At 34.0% G+C, this 26,818-nt stretch overlaps 1 protein-coding gene across 2 annotated transcripts in view; it reads left to right on the top strand.

Annotated features, from left to right (window-relative positions):
• ZMYM1 (zinc finger MYM-type containing 1) overlaps window positions 1–23,873 on the top strand; it is a 24,360-nt gene extending 487 nt beyond the window's left edge. The window contains exons 2-11 of one of the 2 annotated variants that reach the window (XM_015598948.2): window positions 9,323–9,504; window positions 10,573–10,645; window positions 10,836–11,085; window positions 16,216–16,390; window positions 16,478–16,690; window positions 17,408–17,561; window positions 18,423–18,560; window positions 18,728–18,765; window positions 19,234–20,971; window positions 21,071–23,873. In XM_015598948.2, coding sequence (XP_015454434.1) covers window positions 9,409–9,504; window positions 10,573–10,645; window positions 10,836–11,085; window positions 16,216–16,390; window positions 16,478–16,690; window positions 17,408–17,561; window positions 18,423–18,560; window positions 18,728–18,765; window positions 19,234–20,971; window positions 21,071–21,546 — 3,351 coding nt within the window. In that variant the 5' untranslated portion in view covers window positions 9,323–9,408 and the 3' untranslated portion in view covers window positions 21,547–23,873. Of the gene's footprint in view, window positions 1–9,322; window positions 9,505–10,572; window positions 10,646–10,835; window positions 11,086–16,215; window positions 16,391–16,477; window positions 16,691–17,407; window positions 17,562–18,422; window positions 18,561–18,727; window positions 18,766–19,233 lie in introns of both variants that reach the window. The other variant, XM_006924253.3, reaches the window with a different exon arrangement.
• The last annotated feature ends 2,945 nt before the right edge of the window (window positions 23,874–26,818 follow it).

Genomic DNA, 26,818 nt, shown 5'->3' with positions numbered 1-26,818 from the left:
CCCCACACACACTTCTAGCATTTTTCGCCGCCTACTGCTCCGGCGTCGTTAACTGGGCTTTTTAAAGCCTTTGGTCTCACCGCGGCCTCCGTTTCTAAAACATTCATCTGATCTCGTTTGTGGCTTCACCTTCATTGTGATGATTTTTTTAAACTTAAAAACCTGGAACTTCTTTTGCAAACTGAGTTTACACAGGATCTAAGCCAAAAAAAGATTAATTACTATAAAAGTTTGACTCTTGATGAATTCGGCCTTGTAATGAGAGTAGATGAAGGTGCAGTCTTTATTACTTTCAGTATTTTGATATAGTGTACAGGATTGAGAGTATCTTGGTTTGCATGGACTAGTGTTTGTAAACAATAACTTTTTCAGCTTTCTCAGGATGCAATCTCGTTATACTTTTCAATTAAACTGAACCAAAAGCCGGAATTTTAGATAAGTGGAGAATTTTAAGAGTTGAATCACCAATAATATCTGACAATAACTTGTATTCCTCATCACGAATTTATAAGAGAAGACACCCTTAAATTTTATTATAATTTATAACTATATTACATTTAGTCCTGACAGTAACAGGACTCAACACTTTGCCCATTTAACTCCTAGATTGAGCAAGAGCATTAGAGTAGTAGATGCCCTTGCTAAAATAGTGAATTTGCTTCTAGGGTTTTCTGTGAGGTAAAAAGGATAGGTGCAAAGATGTAACCTTCCTTATCAATGACACAGCTATAAGGAATTGAAGTATATTCAACCAGATGGCAGGAAAAGCTATTTTCTGAAGGTCTGTGTTAATCTAGCACAAATTAATGCTTTGGACATTTCCAAATTACTTAGCATTTGATATAGAGCACATTAAGTTTATCTGGTGATTTTATTAGTTTTTTTTAACTATATTTTTATTTAAAAATGAGATATGAATGAAATATTTGCTGAAACCCAAAAGCCACTGAGTTACAAGATTATTTCAAAGTTTTTGGTGTTCAAAGACCTTCCTGATATTCCCGTCTGCTTTTCAAATTTCATTTCCTTTTACTACCTCTTTTGCATTTTTATCTTCAACAATAACTCTGTTCTTTATAGTTTCCATATATCTGTGTGCTTTTGCCCATGTCGTTCCTATACCTGGAATATTCCCCATTATCGCTTCATAGAAACCTACTTTAGAATTTACCTCAAATTCGCCATCTAGAAGACTAACCATCTTCTCTTTACTCATTTCTGCTTTGTACCTTCTATACATTTACATTATTGCAGTTATAGTGTGCTAGGCAGAGCATTATGAGTATGGGGACATCCTAATAGCCTCTGTAACCTCAGTACCAGGGCATTTAATGAATAGTGGCTCCACATTACCTACAGAACTAAGCATGGACATTTTAGTTTAGCTTGAAGAGCATTTAGTTTTCTACCTCTATCCTTCCTATTATGCCAGTAAAAGAACTTGCAGAACTCAACTGAATAAAACAAATCTTTGCAGTGTGACATAAAGAAGTAGCTGTAATGCAAAGAAATATGAGGTACAAGTATACCTGCTTCTAGACTCTCATTAGTCACTTTATTTTTGCTTTTATCCATACCACACTATCTTAATTGTTGTTTTATAGTAAGTCTTCTAGCTTTTTTTTTTTTTTTGAGATTGTCTTGGCTTTTCTAAGTTCTGTATACATTGTGTATATATTAGAATCATCTTGCAAGTTCCACAAAAACTCCTGTGAGGATTTTGATGTGTAGTTTAATTTGGGGAAAATTGACTTAATATTGAGTCAGTGAGCATGCTATGTCTCTTCATTTATGTAAATCTTCCTTAATTTCTTTCAGCATTGTTTTCAGTGTAGAGGTCTTAACATTTCATTAGATTTATTCCTGTATTTGGTGTTTTATAATGCTATAGAATATAGTTATTTAAATTTTTTTATTTTCTAATTGTTCTAATACAAAGAAAATAGTTGATTTTTCAATATTGACCTTGCTAAATTTACTTAATAATTCCAGTATTATTTGGAAATCCTTTTGGGTTTTCTGTGTACACAACATGTCATCTATAAATAATGACAATTTTACTTATTTCTTTTCAAGATTTATATCTTTTATTTTTTCTTGCATTATTGACCTGGCTAGAACCTCTAGTACTGTAGTGAAGAAGAGTGATGAGAGAAGAAATTTTTAAATATTGACCTTATATTAACGTGATCCTGCCAAATTCTAGTAGTTTTTTATTAGAGGGAAGAGGACATTCCTGTGGTTTTCTAAATACAGTCATGCTGTCTACCAAAAAAAGATACTGCTTTCTTTCCAGTCTTTACAAGTTTTCATTGAATATTTCACTTTAGCTTAAAGAATTCCATTAGCATTTCTACAATGTAGATTTACCGCAATAAATTCTCACCCTTTTTATTTATCTGAAAATGTCCTTCACATTTATTTTTGAAGGATGTTTTTATTGGCTGTAGAATTTTAGGTAGATTTTTTTCCCCAGCACTTTTAAAGATATTCCATTGGTTTCTGGCCTTCATTGTTTCTGAGAAGACAACTTTCATTCTTATTTTCGTTCCTCTGTATGTTAATATCTTTTTTCTCTACCTTATTTTAAGATGTCTTTTTATCTCTGGTTTTCTTCAGTGTGGCTATGATGTGCATAGTCCTGTTTGGTTTTTTTTTATTTGTTATTTATAAGCTTCTTGAATTTGTATGGTTTGATACTTTTCTTCATTTTGGGGAAATGGTCCAGCCAGTATTTCTTCAAATATTGCTTCTATTGCAGTGTCTATTTTTTCTTTTTCTGGAACTCTGTTTACATGTGTGTGAGACCTTTTTGCCACATTCCACATGTTGCTTACATTGTTTGTATTTTTATCCTTGTATGCTTCAGTCTGACTTCCTTCTACTAACTTGTCTTAAATTCACTAATTTGATATTGTGGGGGTTTAGAACAAGTCATCCCAAGATGTACCTCTGTGGCATGTGAATTATTTTGAGCTAAAGGCAACTGAGACCCTAGGGGCTCAAGAGAAATTTATGCTCCCCTTTAATAGCCTAGAAGAATTTAAGTTAGAGGCCTTGCCCATAATAAGAGTTATCACCAGAAATAAGTTTTTTTGACCTATCTATATGGTAGAGCAAACTAGTAATTACTGAACATCTCTCTTTTTTAACAAGAGTTTATTATATGCAATATATCATTCTCACATAATTGTCATACAGATTAAAATATACAAATTTATACATATTCACATATATGGAAGGACAAGGGGGAAAGTAATAACAAACATCTGTGCTACTTGTTTTCAGTTTTGGAAGAAAATTAAGTATCTCATACATTTTCACCATTCCGCTATACTTTTGTAAGAAAAATAAGAGTGCAGTACAACTTCTCAAGCTGAAACTAAATATTCACTACACTTTATTCAGAACACACTGCTCTCAGAAAATGTCTGAGCACATCTTATTTATGGTTGTGCTGATCAACACCATTCAAAATAAATGCCTGTAAATTTCAGATAAAATATGAACTACACGTCAATCTCTAAGGCAACCAATTTTATCTTTATGCATATAATGTTGATATTTTTGGTAAATTTTAATATTCAATTTAACAATACACTTATAATATCCAATAGCACTAAGAATGCCTCTTGTTGAAAATATTTTGAATGTCAATTAATGCTAAATTGTAAGGGATACTTATGGAAACATGCAAGAACCAACAAAAATAATTGAATTTAAAGTAATATGCTTTAAATAACTATTAACTATTATTTTAATATTAACCATAACATTATTTTAATATTAACCATATTAACCATAACTATTTTGTAATTTCCAATTTGTACTTCTCAATCCTTTCCCCTTTTTCACTCTCTAAATTCCCCTCCCATCTGGCAACCATCAAAGTATTCTGTGTATCTGAGTTTGATTCTGTTTTGTTTGTTTTGTTCTTTAGAGTCCACACGTAAGTGAAATCATATGGCATTTGTCTTTCTCTGACTTAATACTGCTCTTTTATTTATCATTTTTTAATTTTTCAATTACAGTAGACATAGAATATTATATTAGTTTCAGATGCACAGCATAGTGATTGGACATTTACATAATTTATAAAGTGATCACTCTGATCAGTCTAGTACCTGTCTGACACCATACATAGTTATTACAGTATTATCGACCATATTCCCTATGCTGTACTTTACATCCCCATAACTATTTTTATAACTGGCAATTTGTACTTCTCAATACCTTTTAACATCAGTTTGTCTCTGTATTTGAGTTTGTTTCTATTTAGTTTGTTCGTTTTGTTTTTTAGATTCCACATTTAAATGAAATTGTGATATTTGTCTTTCTCTGAATTTTTTCACTTAATGTAATACTCTCTAGGTCCATCCATGTTGTTGCAGATGGCAAGATTTCATTCTTTTTCGTGGCTGAGTAATATTCCATTGTATATATGTACCACTTCCTTTTTATCTGTGGGCACTTAGGTTGCTTTCATATCTTGGCTATTGTAAATAATGTTGCATTGAACATAGGGATGCATATAGCTTTTGAATTAGTGTTTTAGATTTTTGGGGGGATAAATACCCAGAAATAGAATTGCTGGGTCATATGGTAGTTCTAGTTTAAATTTTTTTTTTTTTTTTTTTTTTTTTTTTTTTGAGGAAACTGCACACTATTTTCTGTAGTGGCTGCACCAATGTACAATCCCACCAGCAAGCAGTACCCAAGGATTCCCTTTTCTCCAAATCCTCACCAACATTTGTTTGTGAACATCTGCTCTTGTTTTCCTGCAACCACCTTCCTCACCTCTGAAGCCCCAAGGCATCTTATCTCCTCCTTAGCTCAGAATGTTGTGTGTACACTTCATCTTCCCTTTCTGTCTTTGAACCTTTCTTGTATGTAGGGTCTGACTGTCATGTATATGGGGTTCCCATGTGTACCTATGTAATTTAATTTGGTTATTTTCTCTTGTTAACCTCATGTAGATTTATTTAATTATTAGACCAGCTAAAAGAACCTGAAGGTAGAGGAAAGTTTCTTCCCTAGAATATTAAATTCATCTGTTTAATTTTAATTTCCTTCTAATTCTCAAATTTTTATGACTTTTTTTTAAAGGAATTTCAGGACTCTGTTGAACTCCGTCTTTTTCTCTATTTTCTTAAACATATCAAAGTTCTCACCTGATAATACCAATATGAGTCACCTGTGAGCCTATTTCTGTTGCCTTTTTTTCTTCCTTGGATTTTAGTCAGTCTTATTTGTATTGGGGGGCAAGGGAGGTTGCCCTTAAATTTTTATTGTATTCTGGACATTGTCGATGAAAAATTTTTGAGAATCTAGGTGCGCTTCCTCCAAAGAGGGCTAATTTCCTTTAGGCAGGCAGATAGTACTAGCAGATTACATTGATCCTTTCTGTGGATTGGTGTTAGGCCTTGTTAGAGCTGATCTGTTTGTTTGCCCTTTCTTCTAGGAAGTGGTCTTTTCTTCTGGGGTCTGGCCCTTACTCCTAGGTCATAGCCCCCCTGGAATCTCGACTGAAAGTCCAGGTCTTTCCTAAGTTTCCTCTACCTCTGCTGGCCTTAAATTTCAATTCTGTTCTTAGCTGTGCAAAGCTACTATAATCTCAGCTCTTTATCTTCCCAACTGCTGCTTTCTGGTAGGTCTTTTGGAGTCTTACTCTGTAGATGTGCAGTTTAGGAGTCACCAAATTAGTGGAGGAGGGGGATATTTTTATGCAAGTATGGGGCTTTTATTTCTCTCTGGTTCTCTCCTCTCCTAGATTGTGCCTCTTGAGTTCCAACTGCTTTGACAACCCAGAACTCCTGTTTCCTGAGCTCAGTATGCTGTTTTCTGCTTGGGCTTTTCCTTTTTCTCTGTTCTGGAAAGTACCCTCTGGGTAATCCCTATTGCTGGTGTCATTTCCAGTGGGAGAGTTGCTACAATGTTAGGCATAGATTTATCAGTCTTATTTTTAATTCTTGCCAGTCTGATAAAATTTGGAGCTAAGTTGGTTTAAAAGCTGAGTAGGATTTTAATAGGCAAAAAATGACTTTGCAGGTAGAACAAAGTGACTACAAGTATAATGGGGAGGAATAAAAAGATTTAGGTAAAGCAGTGTGAAGCATCAGGTTTATATAAGCAATATTACACGAATTTTCCAGGAGAAAAATGTGTACGTTCCCGCTGGAGGTGCCTTTGTGTCAGGAAATAACTCCTAATAGCTTGCAATTTCTTTGTGGTCTTATGTTTTAGTTTAAAAATGAATGTGAATTTTGTTTTCTGCTCCATGATATATCCCTCTTTGGTTTAAAGTGATCTCAAAGACTTAGTTTAATGTGTATCTGGAAAAAGAAGTCATGTATTTTTTATTCATATATAAATTTTTTTCTTTCTAATAGCTAGGGAAATGTTATATACATTTTCCTCTGCCTCATTAATTACATTTTCAGAGTGCTTTCCATTTGCCTGTGTGTGTGATGACTGACACTTTTGAAGGGATTCCAAGATGCTAAAGCTCATAGATGCTTTATTTTTAATTGATGTTTAGACTTGCATAGCATATTTACTTAAGGTAAAGGGAATCTACTTAATGACAATCTAGTAGTTAATTTTCAGTGATATTTTTGTTTTGTTTTGCTGGTGTGTGTCATGCTCAAATGGGCTGAGCAGAGGCCATATGAGCTTTTATTGTACTTCACAGTCAGGCCTTATTTAATTTTCGTCCTTGAGATAGGGGCTTTCAATAAAAGCTGAGTTAAAGATCAGGGCGAGGGTTGGTGGTTGAGTCCCAAACTCAGAAATAAAAGACAGTGGCAGGGTTCTTTGGCTCTTTGATCTACTAACTCATGTTACTGGACTCAGGGTGTTCATTTTGCCTGCATGCATCAAAGCCAAAAGAGACACACACAGACAGGAGTTTGCTGCAAAGTAGAGGTTTTATTTAAGGAAATGGTGCCACACCTGGAGACACAGGTGAACTAACTCTCAAAGATGTGGCTCCCCATGACCTTTAGGAGATAGGTTATATAGGGGAAAACTCATAAGTAGCTAAGAGAGTTGGTATCATGGGCTCTACTGATTGGGGCTAGGGTAGAAGGCAGTTGATAATTGCATCAGGTCCTGATGCCAGTCCTGGTGTCATTCTGTCTGGTTTCAAGGGGATGCTGGTAGGGTCCTTCAGCCTTCATGGGTGTGGAGCTGTTATCTTTAATTTGACATAACTCTTTCTGTGGTCAACAGACCTGAGGCTTTGTTCCTAAGAGTGTTTGATGCTGACCTAAGGGCTTAATGATTAAGGGAGTGGTCCTGCAGTATGCCTAAGGGTAAGGAAAGAAGCAAGTGAGCCCAAGAGCAGTTTGAATCCAGAAGAAAGAGTAGAGAAAAAGTCATTTTAAAGAAGTGAAGATTTGCACAAATACACTCAAAACTATAGGCCTGGAATTTCTCTTGTTAGAACTTTAACTTATCCATATCTGTTGTAATTATCCCTTAACCTCTATCATCAGGAGTTATAAAGCCCTTTTTTAAAAAGTGTCTTGTCTTGGGGGTGATCAAGGAAGGGGAATCCAGGAGATTTGTACTCGCAGCCAAGCTAGGGTGGCAGGAAGGGAAGGAGTTCCAAAGGATTTTAGAGTCAGAGGTGGCAGCTACCAAGAAAGTGGAAAGTAGACCTCAAGGAGAAAGAACACAAGGACCAGTCTGTACTTGAAAAAGAGGCCTTGGGACTGAGCAGTCAAAAGGCTCCTGAAGTTACAGAAGTTACACAGCGGAATTTTTTAAGCCTGAATGTGCAATAATCTTTTACATTGTGATTTTGGTTTTTAGCTATTTATTTACCAAAAAGGAATCCATTGATAGGGGAAGGGGTTGCAGGTATGAAGTGTGATGGGAGAATAGATTCGAGACATATTTAGAGATATATTTAATCCAATTTGGTGATTAGATGTGGGGACTTTGGAGCTGAGGAATTTAGGACTACCCCTGGATGTCTGGTTTGGGAAATTGGATATATATGATCATGACATTTTCCAAGAACGGGAACATGTGTAAAGCTGGTTTATGGGGATGATATAAGAATATGGTTTTAAATTTTGTGAATTTGAAGAAGTTGCGGAACATCTAAGTGGAGGTATTTAATAGGTAATTAGGTATATGGGCTAGAGCTCAGGAATGTAGGGGAAAATGAGCCTATAGGTGTTTATTGAATCCAAGGTTGTACCCATAGAGCGAGAAGAGTCCCGGTTGTCAACGTAAAATACATCCAAACCTGTAGAGAATTTTAATAATTTATTTGAGCCAAATTGATGACATATGCCAGAGAGCAAGATCTCAAATGCTCAGAGAATAACAGTTTTGCAGTTTCTTTTATGCATTTGAAATTAACTTCCGGATGTAAGGAAGATTACAGGAAGGTGGGAGAAAGCAAGGCAGGGATTGGATTACAGGATAGTTAAAAGTATTTGCCCTCTTGGGGGTAGTTAAGTTTTATAAGGAGGGGTCTGGAGGCGCATTTCAAAGGTGTGTTAACCCAGATTCACAAAAACAATAGACGGGTCTTGCTTAAGGCAAAGATAAACCTTTTACTAAAAAGTTATATGCCTGGGGCGTGACTACCCCCCATGACTTGCCCAGTTAGGAATTTAGGATCAGATCACCCTGTAAGGTTACTTTACATAGAACCATTTTTTTGGTCCACATGGGGTATTGTGCTTTGGAGAAACACAAATACTTTAGAAACAGGAGAAATAAATGTTCGAAAAGACTGGCAAAGAGGTGGGAGGAAAAAGAAATAGATCTTGGAGTCTTAGGGTTCAAAGAGAGAATATCAAGGAGAGGAAAAGTGTCAGAGAGAGGGCAATAACTTTAGAAGTTGGTTCCTTGAATGTACTTAAATGCTTACTTGTGATGAACCAATAAAGAGGGGAAGAGGAATTGAAGATGCAGATAACTGGCCCTATAGGAGGGCAGTGGTGGGGAGAGGTAGTGAGTACAGGTGATTGGATTAACCTCAGACAGAAGGCTTTACATTTTCTAAGACTATTTGGTAACTTAAAAATAAGCTTTGGGGCTTGATGCTTTTTTGCTGTAGTCGGACCGGGGGCGGGCGGGGGGAATAGAAGTGAAGAAGACTAGTCCCAGAAGGAAGCGTAGAAGTGGGTCTACTGGAAAAGTGTAAAGCAAAACTGTATTGGGGAACAGTGGATGAAGGGAAGAAAACCAATGTTGCTGCTGTGAGAACCTTGAGGCTAAGCTGTCTAAAGACACTTTGGTGCTTCCAGAAAATTACCGTATTTAAAAGGACTGATTTTAAAATTAGATTCTTCTTTATCAGTTCATATTTTAGGAACCTAAAAATTGTTCTCCGAGAAGAAACCCATTAGTTTGGAACTGGAGGATTCCTTTGCATCAGATACTCAAATGAAAGAATCACCAGTAGAAGGTGAACCACACAAGGCAGTGGCACCACAGTTGCTACGGCTAGATGAAATTAAGACAGAACCTGACAATACTCAGGTAAATATTTTAACTTATTTTTTTCTAGAGCAGTATTTACTTATAAATTTTAGTTATGCAGATACTGGTTTATCGGTTGAAAACTTCAAATTCTTATCTTCCCCAAAGCAGTTGATCAAATAATAATCCAAGGTATGTGATGTTAAGTGCCATAACAAGTATATGCTATAATCTGATTTGAGAGAATGAACTGTCGAGAATTAGGTTTTGGGGTTGATAAAAGGATTGCTTAGGTTATCTTAGGCTTAGTTAATACGTTTTTGTTTTTCTTAACTTGAAATAATACAATAACTTTTTATGCTACTGCTTTCTATTAAGTAGTAGAATTAATACAATTAAATTATTTTTTAATCCAAATTAGTTTCGCAATTTTATTCTTAAACATTTAAAGATATTTCATGCTAAGGAATATATATATAAAGGATAAATTGATTCAAGCTGTGAGTATTCTGTAAGTATGGCAAATTTCTTTAGAATGTTTATATAGGATCTAGCCAAAATTTCTAATGAAACAAAAACTAAATCAGTTTTAATCTATTTCTAGTATTCTGTTTAGAAATAGCCTAAAGTAAATCAGTATCAAGTAAGGATGTGACTCCCATTGAATTGGTAACACTGTGAAATGTTGTCCATCTAGAAAATATCCGTTGCTTTTTCGGCCCGTAGACATTCAAAAATTAGATCAAGTTTAGATAGATTGCCTGCTGCTCTGTAAAAAATCCTCCTCTGTAAAACTCATTCAGCCCAATCTAACAATTCTTGTGTTTAAGCTTTTAGAGATTAGAACAAGGAGGGAAAATAGGTGTCGTTATTGAATATGTCTACTCTCTATTTGTAGTAGCTACTGAAGGACTGTGTTAACAAAAATTTCTGAAGTCACATTTAGGTACGATAGAAAATAATGTACTAATCAGCCAAAGGTCATCAAAAGGGGAGTGCTTACCTGTGTATTATGGTTCAATTCGGTGATACAAGTCACTGAATAGACTTGAGCATAATTTATCATTTTCTATCAAATGACTGGTTATTTTAAATGCATTGTATTCATTATTTTCAATTTTTTTTTAGGAGTATTGTCAAGCCCAACAGTCCAAAACTCAGGAGAATGAAATGAAAATAAATACTACGTTTTCAGACAGTGGTAATAGGATTATTTAAGTTAATCATATTTATTCTGACCAATATGATAGCCAATTTATTCTTTTTTAAAATGCCTTTGAATAGTGTATTTGAGTTTTAAGTCCAGAAACAAATTCTAAAATAAAATGAAAGAATGCTTACTTACTATTATGTAAATACTAATTTTTTTCCTTCCTGTTTTGTGTTTGTAGCATCACAGTTGACTACAGGCATTCCGCTTTCTCTGGCATCATCTGGCATGAATAAAATGCTTCCTTCAGTTTCAACAACAGCTATTCAGGTTTCCTGTGCTGGTTGTAAAAAAATTCTCCAGAAGGGGCAAACTGCTTATCAGAGGAAAGGGTCTACTCAGCTTTTCTGCTCCACACCGTGCATCACTGAATACATTTCATCTGCCAGTTCACCAGCTCTTCCCAAGAGAACTTGTTCAAACTGCTCAAAGTATATCATTCTAAATTATGCCCCCTTTTACTTCCCTACATAGATCTTGATCAGAGTCTCGGCTATAGTTTTCTACATTTTCATTTTTTCTGTTATATCACTTTGGATTAGTGAAAAGAAGCTGTTTCTGCATTTAGTTCCTCCAGTAGATTCTTTAGAAATAGGTTTTTGTTGTTTATTGAGAGATTTGCAGAAATTAAAATGTGAGTTCTTTTTCTCAACTTTAATGTGACTTCTAAAACTCATTTTCATATTCTTTTCATTCAAAATTCTCTATAAGTGAAATTATTATGTGCCCATTTTATTTTATTTAACTGTGTAAGGAGCAACCTACTAAGAATTAATCATGTAAGTTATTTTGGATTTTCCAAGGTATAAAATTACGTGTTTCTTTTGCAGTGGTAAATGAAGTTACTTAATTCTTTTGAAAAATTGAATAGCCATAGGTAAACATAGGTGGATCGATGTAATCTTTTCAAGATTTCTGTGAGCTATTGTTGTGGTCTTTGTTGCTGACTTCAGTACGTATGTAAGGCAATGTGGATGCAGAGAAAGGAAGTAGTAGTGATTTCATAATGAGTTGGTGAAAAATATCCGGAACTTTGGACTCTACCCTGAGATGTATAAAGGAGAGTCTTTGAGAGTCTTAATCATACTATAATTCTGGTTTGTTACTGCTCTTTAAATAATAATGCTTAGTTTTAAGTATCTTTGTTTCAGAACAAGAAAACTTCTAGATACAATAAATTCTTTTCAAATGTCTTGTTTTAGAATTGGATTTCCATAATTCGAATCTTGCTTCCTCCATTTACAGTTAAATATTTGCTACTCAAAGTGTGATCCTTGAGTAGCTGTATCAGCATCGTTGGGGAACTTGTTAGGAATACAGAATTTCAGGTCTCATCCAGATTTAACTAAATAAGAACTGCATTTATCCCCAGGTGCTTCATTTACAGTAGTCCCTCCTTATTGATGGGGGATACTTTCCAAGACCCCTAGTGGATGCCTGAAACCATAGATAGTACCAAACCCTTTATGTACTAAGTTTTTTCTATACGTACATACCTATGATAAAGTTTAACTTATAAGTTAAGTACAGCAATAACATAATAAAAGAGAACAATTATAACAATATACTATAAAATAAAGTGAATGGTTTCTCTCAAAATATCTTATTGTACGGCACTCACCCCTTTTGTAATGATGCTGTGATTGCAGAAAGCAAAACCTTGGATAAGGGGAGACTACTGTACATGCTAAAGTTTGAAAAGCATTGAGAACTTCTCAGTATTCCCATTTGTTTTGTTAAATGTACATGAGAAATATGAGCATTAAATAACATTTAAGTGGTCTGAACGATACTGGCATGTATTAACTCATAAATGTTAGGTTTCACTATTCTCTTAACAAACTCACAAATCTTTTTGATTGGTTGCTTTGGTTCCTCGTTTGGCTGTTGCTTCAGGTGTTATCTGTTGCTTCAAGTCTTACTCCCTGGAACTTTACTTACTTTTCTCTTGTGCTTTTTCAACCCTTTAATACTATACTTTGTCTTTTCTTTTTTGCTATGGGCTATATGGCATTCTCTTCAGCCTGCTTCTTCTGCAGAATCATAAAACTGGAAGGGACCTTAGAGATCATCCAGTCCAAACATTTTCTTTTGGTTTTGAGGAAACTGAGGCCCTGAGAAGTTAAGGTATCATGTTGCTATGTTTGCAGTTTACCCATTATACATCTTTAGCAGATCTCCCAGACAAGTCGAAAAGGCTGAAGTAGGAAGGATTTAGTGTATAAGTTGTTCTTTAAGGCAAAGAAATCGAATATGAGCAAAAATATGAAATGTTTTACTTCTTTTGGAATAAAAAACTTTTTGATACAAAATACTATTTATAGGTTGGTGGAAAGGTAGTACTAATTCCTGGGCTAGGAGAGACTGTTGTTCAGAGGAACCTGTGCTTTTTTGAAATTTTTTAAAATTCCACATTCAGTAGTCTCTTGTATTAATATAGTTCTGAAGATTTTAGCGAATTATGATTTAAAATCTTTTTTTGAGTTAATGAAGTTTTTTTTCTAGTTCATGAACCAAATGAAAAATAGCTTCGAAAATGACATTTAAATCATGTTAGATGACTTTTCTTTGAGAACTATATATTTAAGAAGTGTCATTTCTGCACTTCAGAACCAACCAGAGAGCCTGAGAGCAATCAATAAAATTCACAATAGGCCCATGCACTAATGCTATAACGCTTATTTGTAGGAAAGTTGTTCAGACCTATGCTCAGAGTTTTTTAAGCTAATTTTAGGTTCTTTTAACAATTCACTTTGATTTTTTATTTTAAAACTTTAGTAAATTAGAAGCCAGCAATCTAGTATGCTGATAGCAGTATAAACTAGTAAGCATTTTCACTTTCATGCTTCTGTCAGTGCAGTTTCTTCTGCCTCTCTTACCTGGCTAATTTTGTGTCTTAAGGGTCCACCTCAAATACCTTTACCTCTTGTGTATTCCCACACCCTTCTCCTCTTACTACTACCCTACTCGCACCCAGAAGAATTGTTCCATGGTCTGTGTTTTCATAGTGTTTATAACTCCTAAAACATTGATCATTAATGTTTTTAAAGAATTGATACTGCCCAGGTTAGACTATGAACTTCTTAACATTAGGGACTAGAGGATAGTCATTTTTATATCCCCAAGGCCTTAATACTCTCTGGCACACAGCAAACCTTAGAATTTTTGTCAAATGAAGTACACAGCACAGTTCAGATAACTGCATTTAGAGCTGTATTTTAAACCAATAAAATGACTGATGATGTGAGAACAAACTGTTGTTTTTGGTACCATCTGTTTGAGGGTAGAAAATTGCATAATTAAAAAATTTGTGAATGTTGAAGTGTTAAAATAGTGTTCTCAGGAGTTTTTTATCTGAAAAACTATTCTGGAAGATTGATATTTTGAGAGTTCTAGGTATCTTGGTATTTCGTATAGCAGCAATTCTCAAATTTTCTGGTCTCCAGACCCCTTCATACTCTATTGAAGAGCCAGAGAGCTTTAGTTTTAGGTGGGTTATGTCTACCAATATATACTATGTTAGAAATTAAAACCAAGAAATTTTTAATAACTCATTTAAAATAATCTCCATGCATGTTGACATAAATATTTTTGTGGGAAAAAAAGCCATTTATATTTAGTGAGATGAGAAATTTTAAGAAAAATTTAGTGAGCATTGTTTTATCAGTTTTGCAAAACACTTTAATGGCCGAGTTTTCATATCTGCTTCTGCATTCAGTTTGTTGTAAAATATTGTTTTGTTGAAGTCTGAAGAAAATCTGGCCTTACAAATATGTAATTGGAAAAAGGAGTGTTCCACTAGCCTTTCAGATTAATTGTGGATGCTCTTTGATACAACATCGGAAAACAAGGGGTAGTTTTTTAAAGGTTAGTTGTAATGTCAAATATGAAACCATATCTATGAAGTTTTTATACTATTAAAATTCATTGGTCTAGTAGTACTTTGGTTCTTTTACCCATAAGTGATTTTTCTTACTTGTAATCATTAGGAAATATTTGTTCACTGAGTTATGCAGCTCTTGCAAATATTGACATATTTCATTATGCAATATTTTAAAACAATTTTTTTTAATCATTAATCTCATCAGAAAAGCTTTTAAGTGTTGGGACGCGATTAAGATGGAGGTGTCAGATAACAAATTTTCCAAAATTCCTGTTTTCAATGAAAGTTCAGATTTTATCATTGGCAAGAATAACAGCCAGTTGTTTTCCTTGAAGTAACAGTCTTCTTACTTTATTCATTTTTGAGAAAGTATCTGTCAGGTACCCGGTTTTGGATAATAGATTATCTGATAGTTGTTCTTTCAAGTAAAAATGTGTTCCATGAAGAAAGTAGCTAACTCAGATTGTAACTCTTAACATTCCCACATGAGATTTTCCTTCAGACAACTATCATACTTTGGTGCACAGGGGAAACACTTTATGCCTATATTCCATTCATCACACAGAATATTAAAAAGATGTGATATACTCAACAACCAATTTTAATAAAATGAATAATTTTTACAACAAATGCTGGCAGTGAATAACACTAGTACTAGTATCTTTTTGGTGCCACTGCCTTAATTTGTGCTGACTGGAAGTTTTACCCACCTTTGCTTCCCCCTCCCACAATTTATTGAGATGAAATTCATATAACAAAAACCGTTTCAGTAGCACTTAATACATTTACGTTGTTTCACGACTACTGTCTCTATTTAGTTCCAAAATATTTCTAGCGCTCCAACTTAAAATGCCTTATTTATTAAGCAGTTTCTCCCTCATTTCCCTTTCTCCTCTCCCCTCAGCCACTGGAAAGCACCAACCTGCTCTATCTAGATGTATTTCTTCTGGTTATTTCTTATAAATGGAATCATACAACATGTGACCTTTTGTGTCTGGTTTCTTTCCCTTAGCATTTTTTTTCCAGGTTCATCCATGTTATACCATGTATATCAGTACTTTATTCTTTTTATAGCTAAATAATATTCCACTACATGAATATACCACAATTTGTTTATCCTTTCATTCATTGATATACATGTACTTATTTTGAGTACTTATTTTCAATACTTTGGGTATTGACCTAGGATTAATATTGCAGGGGCCCACTGTTGCTTGTGCACCATCAGTTCAAATGTCAACACAGTGAAAAAGGCAAATTGCATCTTAATATTATAAAAAAAGTTTTGATCTTGTGGACCCCCTGAAAGTATCTGGGGAATCCACAGGGATTTGCAGACCAGATTTTGAAATCTTCTATCCTGTAGATTCCAAAGTTGGTCACGTATGAATGTGACTTATTATTCTATTAAGGCTAGCACCAATCAATACACAGAGGGTAAGATGGGGAAGTTAACATTTAGGGAGTGTAAATGATCTGTTCATCATTACTTAATATGAGTGAAAGAACTGGATACCAAATTCAGGTTTTCTTATTTCAAGGCTGATATTAACTATTTAACAGTTCTTCAGGTAAATTAAACAACAAGGGAGAGGGTTGTTTGGGGGAGCGATGTAGTTTATGAAGAAATTATAACTGTGGTAAAGTATTTAATGGTGCCCTTGTCATTTGTTTTCAGAGACATTTTAAATCTAAAGGATGTGATCAGTGTCCAGCTGGAAGATAGCACCTCTAGCAAAAATTTTTGCAGCCAATCTTGTCTCTCATCATATGAAGAAAAAAGAAAACTATTTGTGACTATATTTACTAACAGCATTTTAACCAAATGCAGCATGTGTCAGAAAACTGCTCTTGTAAGTTGCAATTTTTTTTACCTTTAGGGAATCTGATTCTGCTTAAATATCAAAATTTTTACCGAATCCTTTTATTTTTTACCCTAGATTCAATATGAAGTAAAATACCAGAACATGAAACATAATCTTTGCAGTAATGCTTGTTTTTCAAAGTTTCACTCTGCTAACAGCCTCATCATGAACTGTTGCGAGAACTGTGGAGCTTACTGTTACACTAGCTCTAATCTGTTCCATATACTTCAGATGGAAGGACAGTCTCGTTACTTGAATAGTTCAAAGAGTATTACAGCATACAAGCAGGTATGAATAAAAGTCTGTTGCCCGAAGTGAGGACCACTCCATTTGAATTTGACTGTATAGGACTCAAGCGAAAATTAAAGATGAATTCCTTCCATTAATTGGCTTGTGAATCGTTCCACTTTAGGAGAATGTGGGGATATAGATTTTAGTACCATTGGGGATAGTTGGTAAGATGATGGAGATGAAATAAAATACTTCTGACAGTTCCTTCTTACAGTTCCTCCTACTGTGCAGCCCAGTTCCTAACAGGCCACAGACTGATACTCGCCACAGCTCAGGAGTTGGGGACCCCTGTTGTAACATATGTTAAGCACCCTTTTCTGGCTTCTCCTTAGCACCAATAAAGAAAGCTTTCCTGAGCTGATGCCCAAACAGGCATTGAGAAAAGACCTATAATTATAAGACTCTTGTTTATTATTTATAAAGTTGGCTTTGATTGCCTGGGATGATGAACGTCATCTATGACCACTTTCTTCATTGCTTGCATATGTATTATTGCTATTAGTATATCTAATACAAAGATACCTAATAAAGTGACCAATTTCCTGCATTATGATCATTGCAATCCATGATGCCATTTTCCTGGTTTTTAAAAAAGTAAAAAAATGTGGCTTCATTGTCATTATTTGTAGAGTTGTGTTAGTGCTTATATTTTTATAATAATGTTAATAATTTATCATATACCAGGAATATGAATATTATTTTAATCTCCAACAGAAACCAGCCAAAACCCTGACATCTGGTCTTTGCAAATCATTGAAGTCCTCAGATGAAATGATTGAGATTACCAGTGACTTGGGGAAGACAGAACTTTTCTGCTCTGTTCATTGTTTCTCTATTTATAGTAAAACTAAGATGGAATCTTCTACAGGTAATATTTGTTTAGTAGTTATCAGAGGTTTAGTAATTTAGTAATCTTTGCTTCCTTTAATTTATAACCTTGATTCATTTCCAAATTAAACTGACTTAAAAGTCAAAACCATTCAAAGCTTGTTGCAAAGAAATGGTTTCCAGTATTTTTGTATAAAAGGCAGGCTATTTTACTACCAGAGATTTAATTTTTATTTATAAAGATGTATTATAGAATATAGAATTTTTTACTTAACTCTGCCTTGTAAAAACAAGGCTATTAACATTTTTCACATGAAGTAGAGCTCGTTGGAAATACTTTGGAAAAGCACAGATAATCCAGGGCCAACTGTGTATTCCATCCAAGAGCCACATTTATATAGGGCTGGTGCTATTTACATAAACAGTGGAGTGAATGATGCTCCTGGGCCTTGTATATCTTGCAAACTGGCTTATAGAAATCACTGCAGTAGACAATAACCCAGCTCCATTCATGTTGAGGTTATGAACCCTGGAAGAGTCAGAAACAACATCCAATAGATTCTAGAGGAGGCTCTTTTCTGTTCTTCCTTGGTAATTTCACAGAAAAGATTTGCTTGAAATTTCTAAATTAAAATGAAATTTCAAGTAAATTGTATAAAAACATTGCAAAGGTTAAGAGATATACAATGATAGGAAATGTAAATTATCAGTTTAATGTTGTTATTAACGTTATATTAAAGAACCTGGCTATTCCTAAGCCCTAATAAAAATTACTCAAATACCCAGCAAAACCTAAAGCTATTAGATATTTGCATTGTTCACTGAAATACTTGTTATTAAACAGTGCTTTCTGATAGATTGATTCTTCCTGGTTTATAAGAAATCTCTTTATTTTTATCAGTAAATGTTTCCATGGTGCAAGATACTTCACCGGAGCTCCTTTCTCCAAAGAAAGATACAACTCCAGTTATAAGCAATATAGTGTCATTAGCAGATACTCATGTTGCCCTGCCCATCATGAACTCTGATGTCTTACAAGGTAAAAACCGATGTGAGGATATTTGATGTATATACTGTTTTGCCATACTTTTTGAATCTGTCTATAGTCTCTTTTCTCTTTGTTGACTGATACCAAAGAATTATAGTTTATGATGCTATTTTATAGATTATGGTATAAAGTCTTGAATTTATGCTTTATTTTATCAGGTACAGTTTCTTCAGTAACAGCAAATGTCATTGCAGATGTAAGTTTGAAACTTAAAAAATATATTTTGTGTGCGTATGTGTATCTGAGTATATTAATTCCTATTTTGATCCTAGAGCTCAAAAAAGTAGAGCAACAAATACCTTTTTGTATTTACATTGTTTCTCAAATCTTAAGTTTGACTTGAAATTATTGATAAGAATATTTAAATAGAAGTATTATTAGTCATAGTTTTTCCTTTGGACTATTTTCTTAATATTTATTAAGCAGTTCTACTCATCTGAGCAATATAAATTATTTTTATTATAATTATATACCAAAAGATCCTTTAAACAATTAATGCTGAATCTAGAGTGTAAATAAATAAGTTAATAATTATTAATATTTCCCCCAATTGGAGCTCATACTGTAACTCACTCATTCACTCTCTTGTGTTACTAGATGTGTTTGATATTTTAATTGACTATTTCAAAACTATTAAAACAACTGTTATCATTTTCTCCTAAAGATTTCTAAGGGTTTACCCAGTGAGTCAAGTAGTGGTGTTGCTAATAACAGTGTGGAACAGCCAAGCCTTTCACCATCTTCATCAGTACTTGGTCAGCATACAGTTGGCTCCAGTACAGAAGTACAAAAAGATCAAGTGTCAAACCAAGATACTACATGCAATCTGAAATCTATGAAAATAATTGATGGACTAAATCGCCCAAAATTTACATCCAAAGTACAAAAAGTTAAAGGTAAATCACGAAGTATTAAAAAATTTTGGTGTTCAAATTTTCAGCAGTTAGAAAACAGTGTTAAAAAGGATGTGACATTCTGTTATTCGTGCCAGTTGTTTTGCCAAAAAAATTTTAGCTATGAAAGAGAATCATTTGCAACGCAAGGAATTTCTAATTGGAAAAAAACTATGGAAAAATTCAGAAAGCATGAAAAAAGTAAAATGCATTTGAAGTCATTGCAATTTTGGAGGGATTACCAGTTTTGTGATGAAGCTGTCAATGATAATTTATCTGTTCGTTCAAAACAGATTGAAGGAAATAAAAAGTTCCTAAAGCTTATAATTGAAAATACTTTATTTCTTGGAAAGCAGTGTTTACCCTTAAGAGAAAATGACCAGTCTGTTTCATCTGTGAATAAAGGCAATTTTTTAGAATTGTTAGAAATCAGAGCAAAAGATAAAGGAGAAGAAATATTTCAACTTATGAATTCACAAGTTGACTTCTATAACAGTACACAAATTCAAAATGATATTATTGAAACAATAAAGACCGAAATATTGCAAGATATTGTGAATGAGATCAATTACTCCTCAGCTTTTTCAATAATATGTGATGAGGCAACTTATAGTGCCTCTAAAGAACAGCTTTCAGTTTGTGTGAGATACTCACAAAAAACACCAAAGGCTATCTTAATTAAAGAAAGATTCTTGGGTTTCATAGATATTGAAGAGATGACTGGGACCAACTTACACAGGACTATCACGACTTACTTGCAGCAAATTGGAGTTGATTTGAGTAAAATACGAGGCCAGGCCTATGATAGTACCACTAATTTGAGGGTAAAATTTAACAAAACTGCAGCAGAATTCAAGAAGGAAGAGCCAAGAGCTTTATACATACATTGTTATGCACATTTTTTGGATTTAGCTGTTATTAGGTTTTGTAAAGAAGTAAAAGAACTCCGAAGTACTCTAAATATTCTCAGTTCTTTATTCAACACTATTCATATGTCTGAGGAAATGTCTGCAAATTTTCAAAAGATTTGTAAGCTAAGTCAAAACAAAACATGCAAAAAACATACATCACAATCATGTTGGACAGTCCATGATCATACATTACTATCTGTGATTGAGGGTCTTCCAGAGATTATTGAAACACTGGAAGTTGTATCAAGCCATTCTTCAAACACAAGTTTGGCTGATGAATTGAGTGATTTGTTGACATTGGTTTCCAAATTTGAATTTATCTTTTGTTTGAAATTTCTTTATCGAGTACTAAGTGTTATAGGAATTCTTTCCAAAGAGCTTCAAAGTGAAACCATAGACATTTTTTCTTTGTCTTCAAAAATAGAAGCAATTTTGGAATGTTTATCATCTGAAAGAAATGATGTCTATTTCAAGACTATCTGGGATGGAGCAGAGGAAATATGTCAAAAAATAACCTGTAAAGGTTTTGAAGTTGAAAGACCTTCTTTTCAGAAGAGAAGAAAAATTCAGAAAACAGTAGACCTTGGCAATTCAGACAGTATGTTTTTTCCTACCTCAGCAGAAGAACAATATAAAATTAATATTTATTACCAAGCGTTAGATACTGTTTTACAAAATTTAAAATTATGTTTTTCAGAGTTTGATTATTGCAAAATGAAGCAAATTTCAGAATTATTATTTAAATGGAATGGACCATTAAATGAAGCAACAGCCAGACATGTCCAAGAATTCTATAAACTTGATGCAGACATCATCCCAGAACTTAGATTTTATCGGCAATATGCAAAGCTCAACTTTGTCATAGATAATGATCGTATCAACTTCATCAATCTTGGCTATTTGTTTATTCAGCATGGTCTTCACAATAATATTCCTTGCGTATCAGAGTTATTATATATCGCTTTGTCTTGGCCAATTACTTCAGCAAATGTTGAAAACTCATTTTCTATACTGCCTCGTCTTAAAACTTACTTATGTCATACCATGGGGCAAGAGAAGCTCAGTGGCTTGGCCCTAATGGCTATTGAGCAGGAATTGGTAAATAAACTGATGGAGCCTGAAAGACTCAATGGAATTGTGGAAAAGTTTATCCATCAGATGAAAGAAATATAATACTTGCTAATTTGGATTTCCCTGAATTTTGTATTTCTGTTGTAAGTTTTTATTTCAAATTTTTGTCTCTTAAGAAAATTTATCTTTGGCTTGCCCTTTTCACTTTACATTTTTTTTTTACATGGTTTTTTTGAGATTGTCCCATGTCAGTATATAAAGAGTTTCTTGATCCTTTTTGTACAACTGCATAAGATTTAATTGTATGGATGTACCATAAAATATTGGAACAGTCCTACTGATAAACATTTTAATTCTTATCTTTTGCTAGTATAAATAATGCCGTAATATGACCTTGTACACAGGTCATATTACACATCAGTGAGTTACTGTAAGATAAAACTTTAAATGAAAATTGCTAGGTCAAAAGATTTGTGCATTATATTTTTTTTTATATTGACAAATTGGTTTCTCCAAGGATTGTGCCAATTTATAGTACCACCAACAATGTGAGAGTGCCTATTTCTTCAAATCTTTATAAAGCTGTTTTATCAAACATTTTGATCTTTGACAATGTTAGTTGGTATTTTAATTTCTGTGGAGATTAAATGAGTGGAATTTTGTATTTTCACTTAATAAGGTGGGATATCTGCTTGAGCCATTTATAGATCCTTTTTTTGTGAACCGTCACATTTAAACATTAAATATTGCTCTTTTGGATTGATACAGTAGCTGGATGACACAATAGGAACTCTTAATCTACTTTATGAAAATATGACTATTTTTCAAGTAACCCCAAAAGAAAGGACTCTTTTTCTATCTCTATACTTTACAAAAGTTTAGATGAAGGAAATCTGTTACTCAAAGCTCTGAAAGAATTTAGTGGTAGATATGCCTGGGTCTGGAATTTTTTTTCTCCTTTTGGAGGAATATTACTCTGCTACTTTCCCTTGCTGTTGCATCAACTTTATAGAATTTGTAATTTGCTTAAGAGTTGTAGAAGGCATTCTCTTTGTATATACCTATACTTCGTTAATCTTCTATACAGTTTTCTTGATTATGCCAACTAGTGGTTTTGTTTTTTATACAGTCTTAAATTTACTTATCAATTCTACTTTTAAAATTATGGTTGACTTTAACATAGAAAAATACAAAGGATATAACAAGTAACAGTCTTATTAAGTCCTAACATTTTACCATGCTCCAGATTTTTATTTCAGAAATACAATATAGCTCAAGTTAAAGCTCCCTTGCAAATCTTTTCCTGGTAACATTTCTATTTTCTTCAGAGGTAACGATTATTTGGTGTACGTCATTCCATGTATATATAATTTTATACTTAGTACATAGCCTTGTTTATAAACTTTACATAAAACTTTATAATTTGCATTGTACATATCTTTCTGCAGTTTGCTTTTTTCAATGTTTTTGAGATATATGGATTTCTAGTTCATTTAACTGTTGAGTAATATATTAGAGTATACAAGTTCATGCTTTCTCTATTTACATGGATATTTTGTCTGATTTTGCACTTTTATAATACTCCAGTGGTCATTTTTGAATGTGGTATGCAGTTGTACAGTCAACAAATATTTACTGAGCAAGTCACTATATACCAGACACACTATTCAAGCTGCTGGAGATCCAGCAGATAAGGTCCTGACTCCAGTGAAACTTAGCTTTCTAATATGGAAATCTAAGAAGCATACTAGAAGAGGTTGCTTATCAACTAACTAACTCTTTTCTGTAAGATGATAATACAGAATATTTGTATGCCATACTATGATAAAAGATGAAGCTTTGGGAACTGTGGCCATTTAAAGGCCTTACCCAACTACCCATTCCTGGCACACCAGTTGCTAATAACATCTGCTCTAGAGTGCTTATTTAGAAGTGGACTTGATGGGTGAAGGCTGTGTGCATCATTTACTTCCTCACAGTTATACCCCTTTGCCATTCCCACCAACAGTATCTGAGTGTTTCTGTTGTTCTACATCCTTGCCAACTTTGGTATTGTCATTTTACTCTTTATTAAAAACTGATTTCTACTTTTATTAAAAAAACAAACTACAGAAGGCAGTTAATCTCTAGTACTGAATGCTTACTGCATAGATTTTCATTCTTTTGTTTTGTAATGAACATGCCTAACACTATGAACTTTCCTCTGAAGTCACCTTGGGTCTGCTATGTGATTTTTTCTCATTTTCATTATTTTCTAGTTATTTACAATTGTTTGTATTGTCATGAAAGTTAATTTCAAGAGGCTGTTTTTTTTTTCCCCCAAAATGTTTTGGTTTTTAATTTTCAAAAATCTATAAAGCTAGTAATAAGACCTAGACCTGAAAAATGAAACAAAAAATAAAACTACATTAAAACAGCTGTCTTTGTAACCTAGTACTTTTCTGCACTTTATTGTTTTATAGAAGAAATTAAGACAGGTTATGTGTAACACAAATAGTAAATGGTGAATCTAGAATTTGTGCCCAGGCAATGACTCCAAAGCCCATGCTCTCAGTCAAACTACCAGAAATATATTAAAAATAGTAGATAGCAGAAATAACTAGTTTTTTAATCTCCTTAAGCCCCTCCATAAAAGAACCCATGCATGGCATCTACAACAAACCTTGGTGACAGAGTAATCCCCACAATCTCAAAGTAAGTTTAGGAAGTGACAAACTGAAAAGGAAGTATAAGATTTGAATGGTACCAGCTACCTGTATAAAAGGTCGTAGAGGGAAAACAATGGAGTGCCTCATGGCCTTGAGAATAGGAGATTCCTCAAAATCAACAGGCTTCCATTGGAAAGCATACAGGCCAATTTGCAAGTGAGTTTATCTGAAGATGTTGGTATAGACTGGATCCTAATGAACTCTTGAAACTAACCTGTTTCATTCCAAAACAATCCATTTAAGGACCAACTGCTAGCTGTAGATAGCAAATTGAGCAGGACAGGGACAATAAAGTGGAGGAGTGAAGCAAAGGAAACAGATCTTAGTACAAGGTCATATCTTATGGTCATTTCATAAAAATAGGATATTGTGAGCCTTGAGGCTAGAAAAGTTACTCTGTCCCTTTTCCTCCCTCCTAAAAAAGAAAATGCATTTAACATTAAAAGTGAGCAACAGAATTGTAAATTATAGAAAATTGTAAGACAAACAGTAAATCTTTACAGAACATAAAAATTAACCCGTTTCAAACCAAACTAAAAATGATAAAAGCTACAAAACAATGTAAATCAGAGTTAGATGAGTAAAGATTTGAAAAGTGACAATTCAGGAAAGCATTAGAAATTGAAAATCACTTTGAAAACTAAAAGGAACTCAAAAGTAAACACAATTGATGGAAAATGTTTTAAATCGAGAGACTTTAAAAGGATTTAAGAGACCACTGCTTTAAAGTCACCATCCAATGATTTTTGTCTTAATTGATGAAAAGAAAGCTTTGGTTCCAAACTAATAGGTAACTGCAGAGCCAGTCTCCCTAAGATACAAGTAAAATATTGATAAATCCTCAAATACAAAAGTTACTCCTCTACTACTGACACGGGCAAAGTGTTTTTCTACTGCTCAGTTCAAAAACTCTTTTCTTGGACACACTGACTTCCCTTGTTCTTTTCAATGTAAGGCTGATTTCCAGTCTGTTGGGATTACTGCACTGCTACAGCCATCTGTCATCTGTCTTTTCCCTCTCCAACCACAGGCTGAGTGGAACATTCTCCAAAGTCTGTCTTCCTCAATGGCCTCAAAAAGTCACCAGATCTCTTTCCTTTTAGGAATTGAGATATCTAATCATTTTTTGGAAATAATGTAAATGTTCCAACCACCTCAACTGAGGCATCAGATATGAGTGAAATAACCATCTTGGACAATACCATCCACTCCAACAGTTTAGAAGTCTCCAGCTTCAGCCTCCATCTGCCTGAGACCAGTTGACCCTCAACACCATAATTTGCCCTAAGCCACTGAGTTCTGGGGTGGTTTGTTATGAAGCATTAGATAACTTGCTGTGCTGAAAGCGGGTCACAGTGTGCAAAGAATAAGACAAGTTAGGAGACATTTTAATAGTCTAGGTGATTTCAGTACCTCCTGTTTCAAGCGGTTTGCAAGAACAAGGAAAAAACTCAGGATAAAGATCAAAATCCATAACATAGCCTACAAGGCCTTTCATGATCAAACTTCTGCCTACTGCTATGGCCTCTTAATATCACTCCCATTGCCTCTTTTTTTAAAAAAATTTTGAAATGTAATTCACATACAATTTAACGTTTTTTAGTGTATTCAGATATATACAGCTGTTACCAATTTTAGATTTTCATTACCTCAAAAAGAAACCCATTTAGCATTTACACCCCATTCTCCCATCTTAACCACTTTGTACATTTCTCTGAACATTTCCTATAAATAGAATCATATATGGTCCTTTGTGAGTGGGTTCACTTAGCATGTTTTAAAAGTTCATCTGTGTTGACTTTGTTTCTTTTTATGGCTAATATTCCATTGTTTGGGTATACCAAAGTTTATCCATCCATCAATTAACAGCCATTTGTTTCCACCTTTTCATTATAACACTAAACATTCACATACAAATTTTGTGCAAACATGTTTTTCTCAGGTTTTAAAATTAATGAGTTATAGGGTAACTGAAGAACTACTAGCATTTTTTATGGTGGCTGTACCGTTTTACATTCCTAACAGTAGCCTGTGAGGATTCCAATTTCTCCATATCCTTGGCCAACAGTTTTGTTTCTAGAAATTCTAGTGAGTATAAACTGATTTTCTTTTACTCCTGCCCCCAATCTTACTGAGGTATAACTAAATTGTAAGATATTTAAAGTACACTGTGATTTGATATAGTTACGTGCCACTTTTAACAGGGATATTCTAAGAAATGCACCGTTAGTCCAGGCCATCACTGTGCAAACATCAGCGTGCACTCACACAAACCTAGGCAGTATAGCCCACTACACACCTAGGCTATAAGCCTGGTACAGCATGTTACTGTATAAAACACAAGGGTAAAAAATCAAGCACAAGAGAAAATGAGGCATTCGACAATAAAGATGAGGCTGTTCCTGGTGTAATATGGCATATTGCATGAAAGCACACTTTTGTTAAGTATACTCTAAAATAAAATAATAGTAAATACATAACCAGTAACAGTTATCGAGTATTATACAACATGCATAATTGTATGTGCCATATTACAACTGGCAGCATAGGTTTATACCAGCATTACTGCCAACAGGTGCATTGCACATTTTAAGGACATCACTAGATAGGAATTTTTCAGCTCCACTAATCTTATGGAACCACAGAATATATATGCAGACCGGTCC

Source organism: Pteropus alecto, unplaced genomic scaffold (assembly GCF_000325575.1).
Source record: "Pteropus alecto unplaced genomic scaffold, ASM32557v1 scaffold39, whole genome shotgun sequence".
NCBI classification, from domain to species: domain Eukaryota; kingdom Metazoa; phylum Chordata; class Mammalia; order Chiroptera; family Pteropodidae; genus Pteropus; species Pteropus alecto.
The sequence above is the reverse complement of the archived record's forward strand: the minus strand, read 5'-3'. Positions and strand labels throughout refer to the sequence as shown.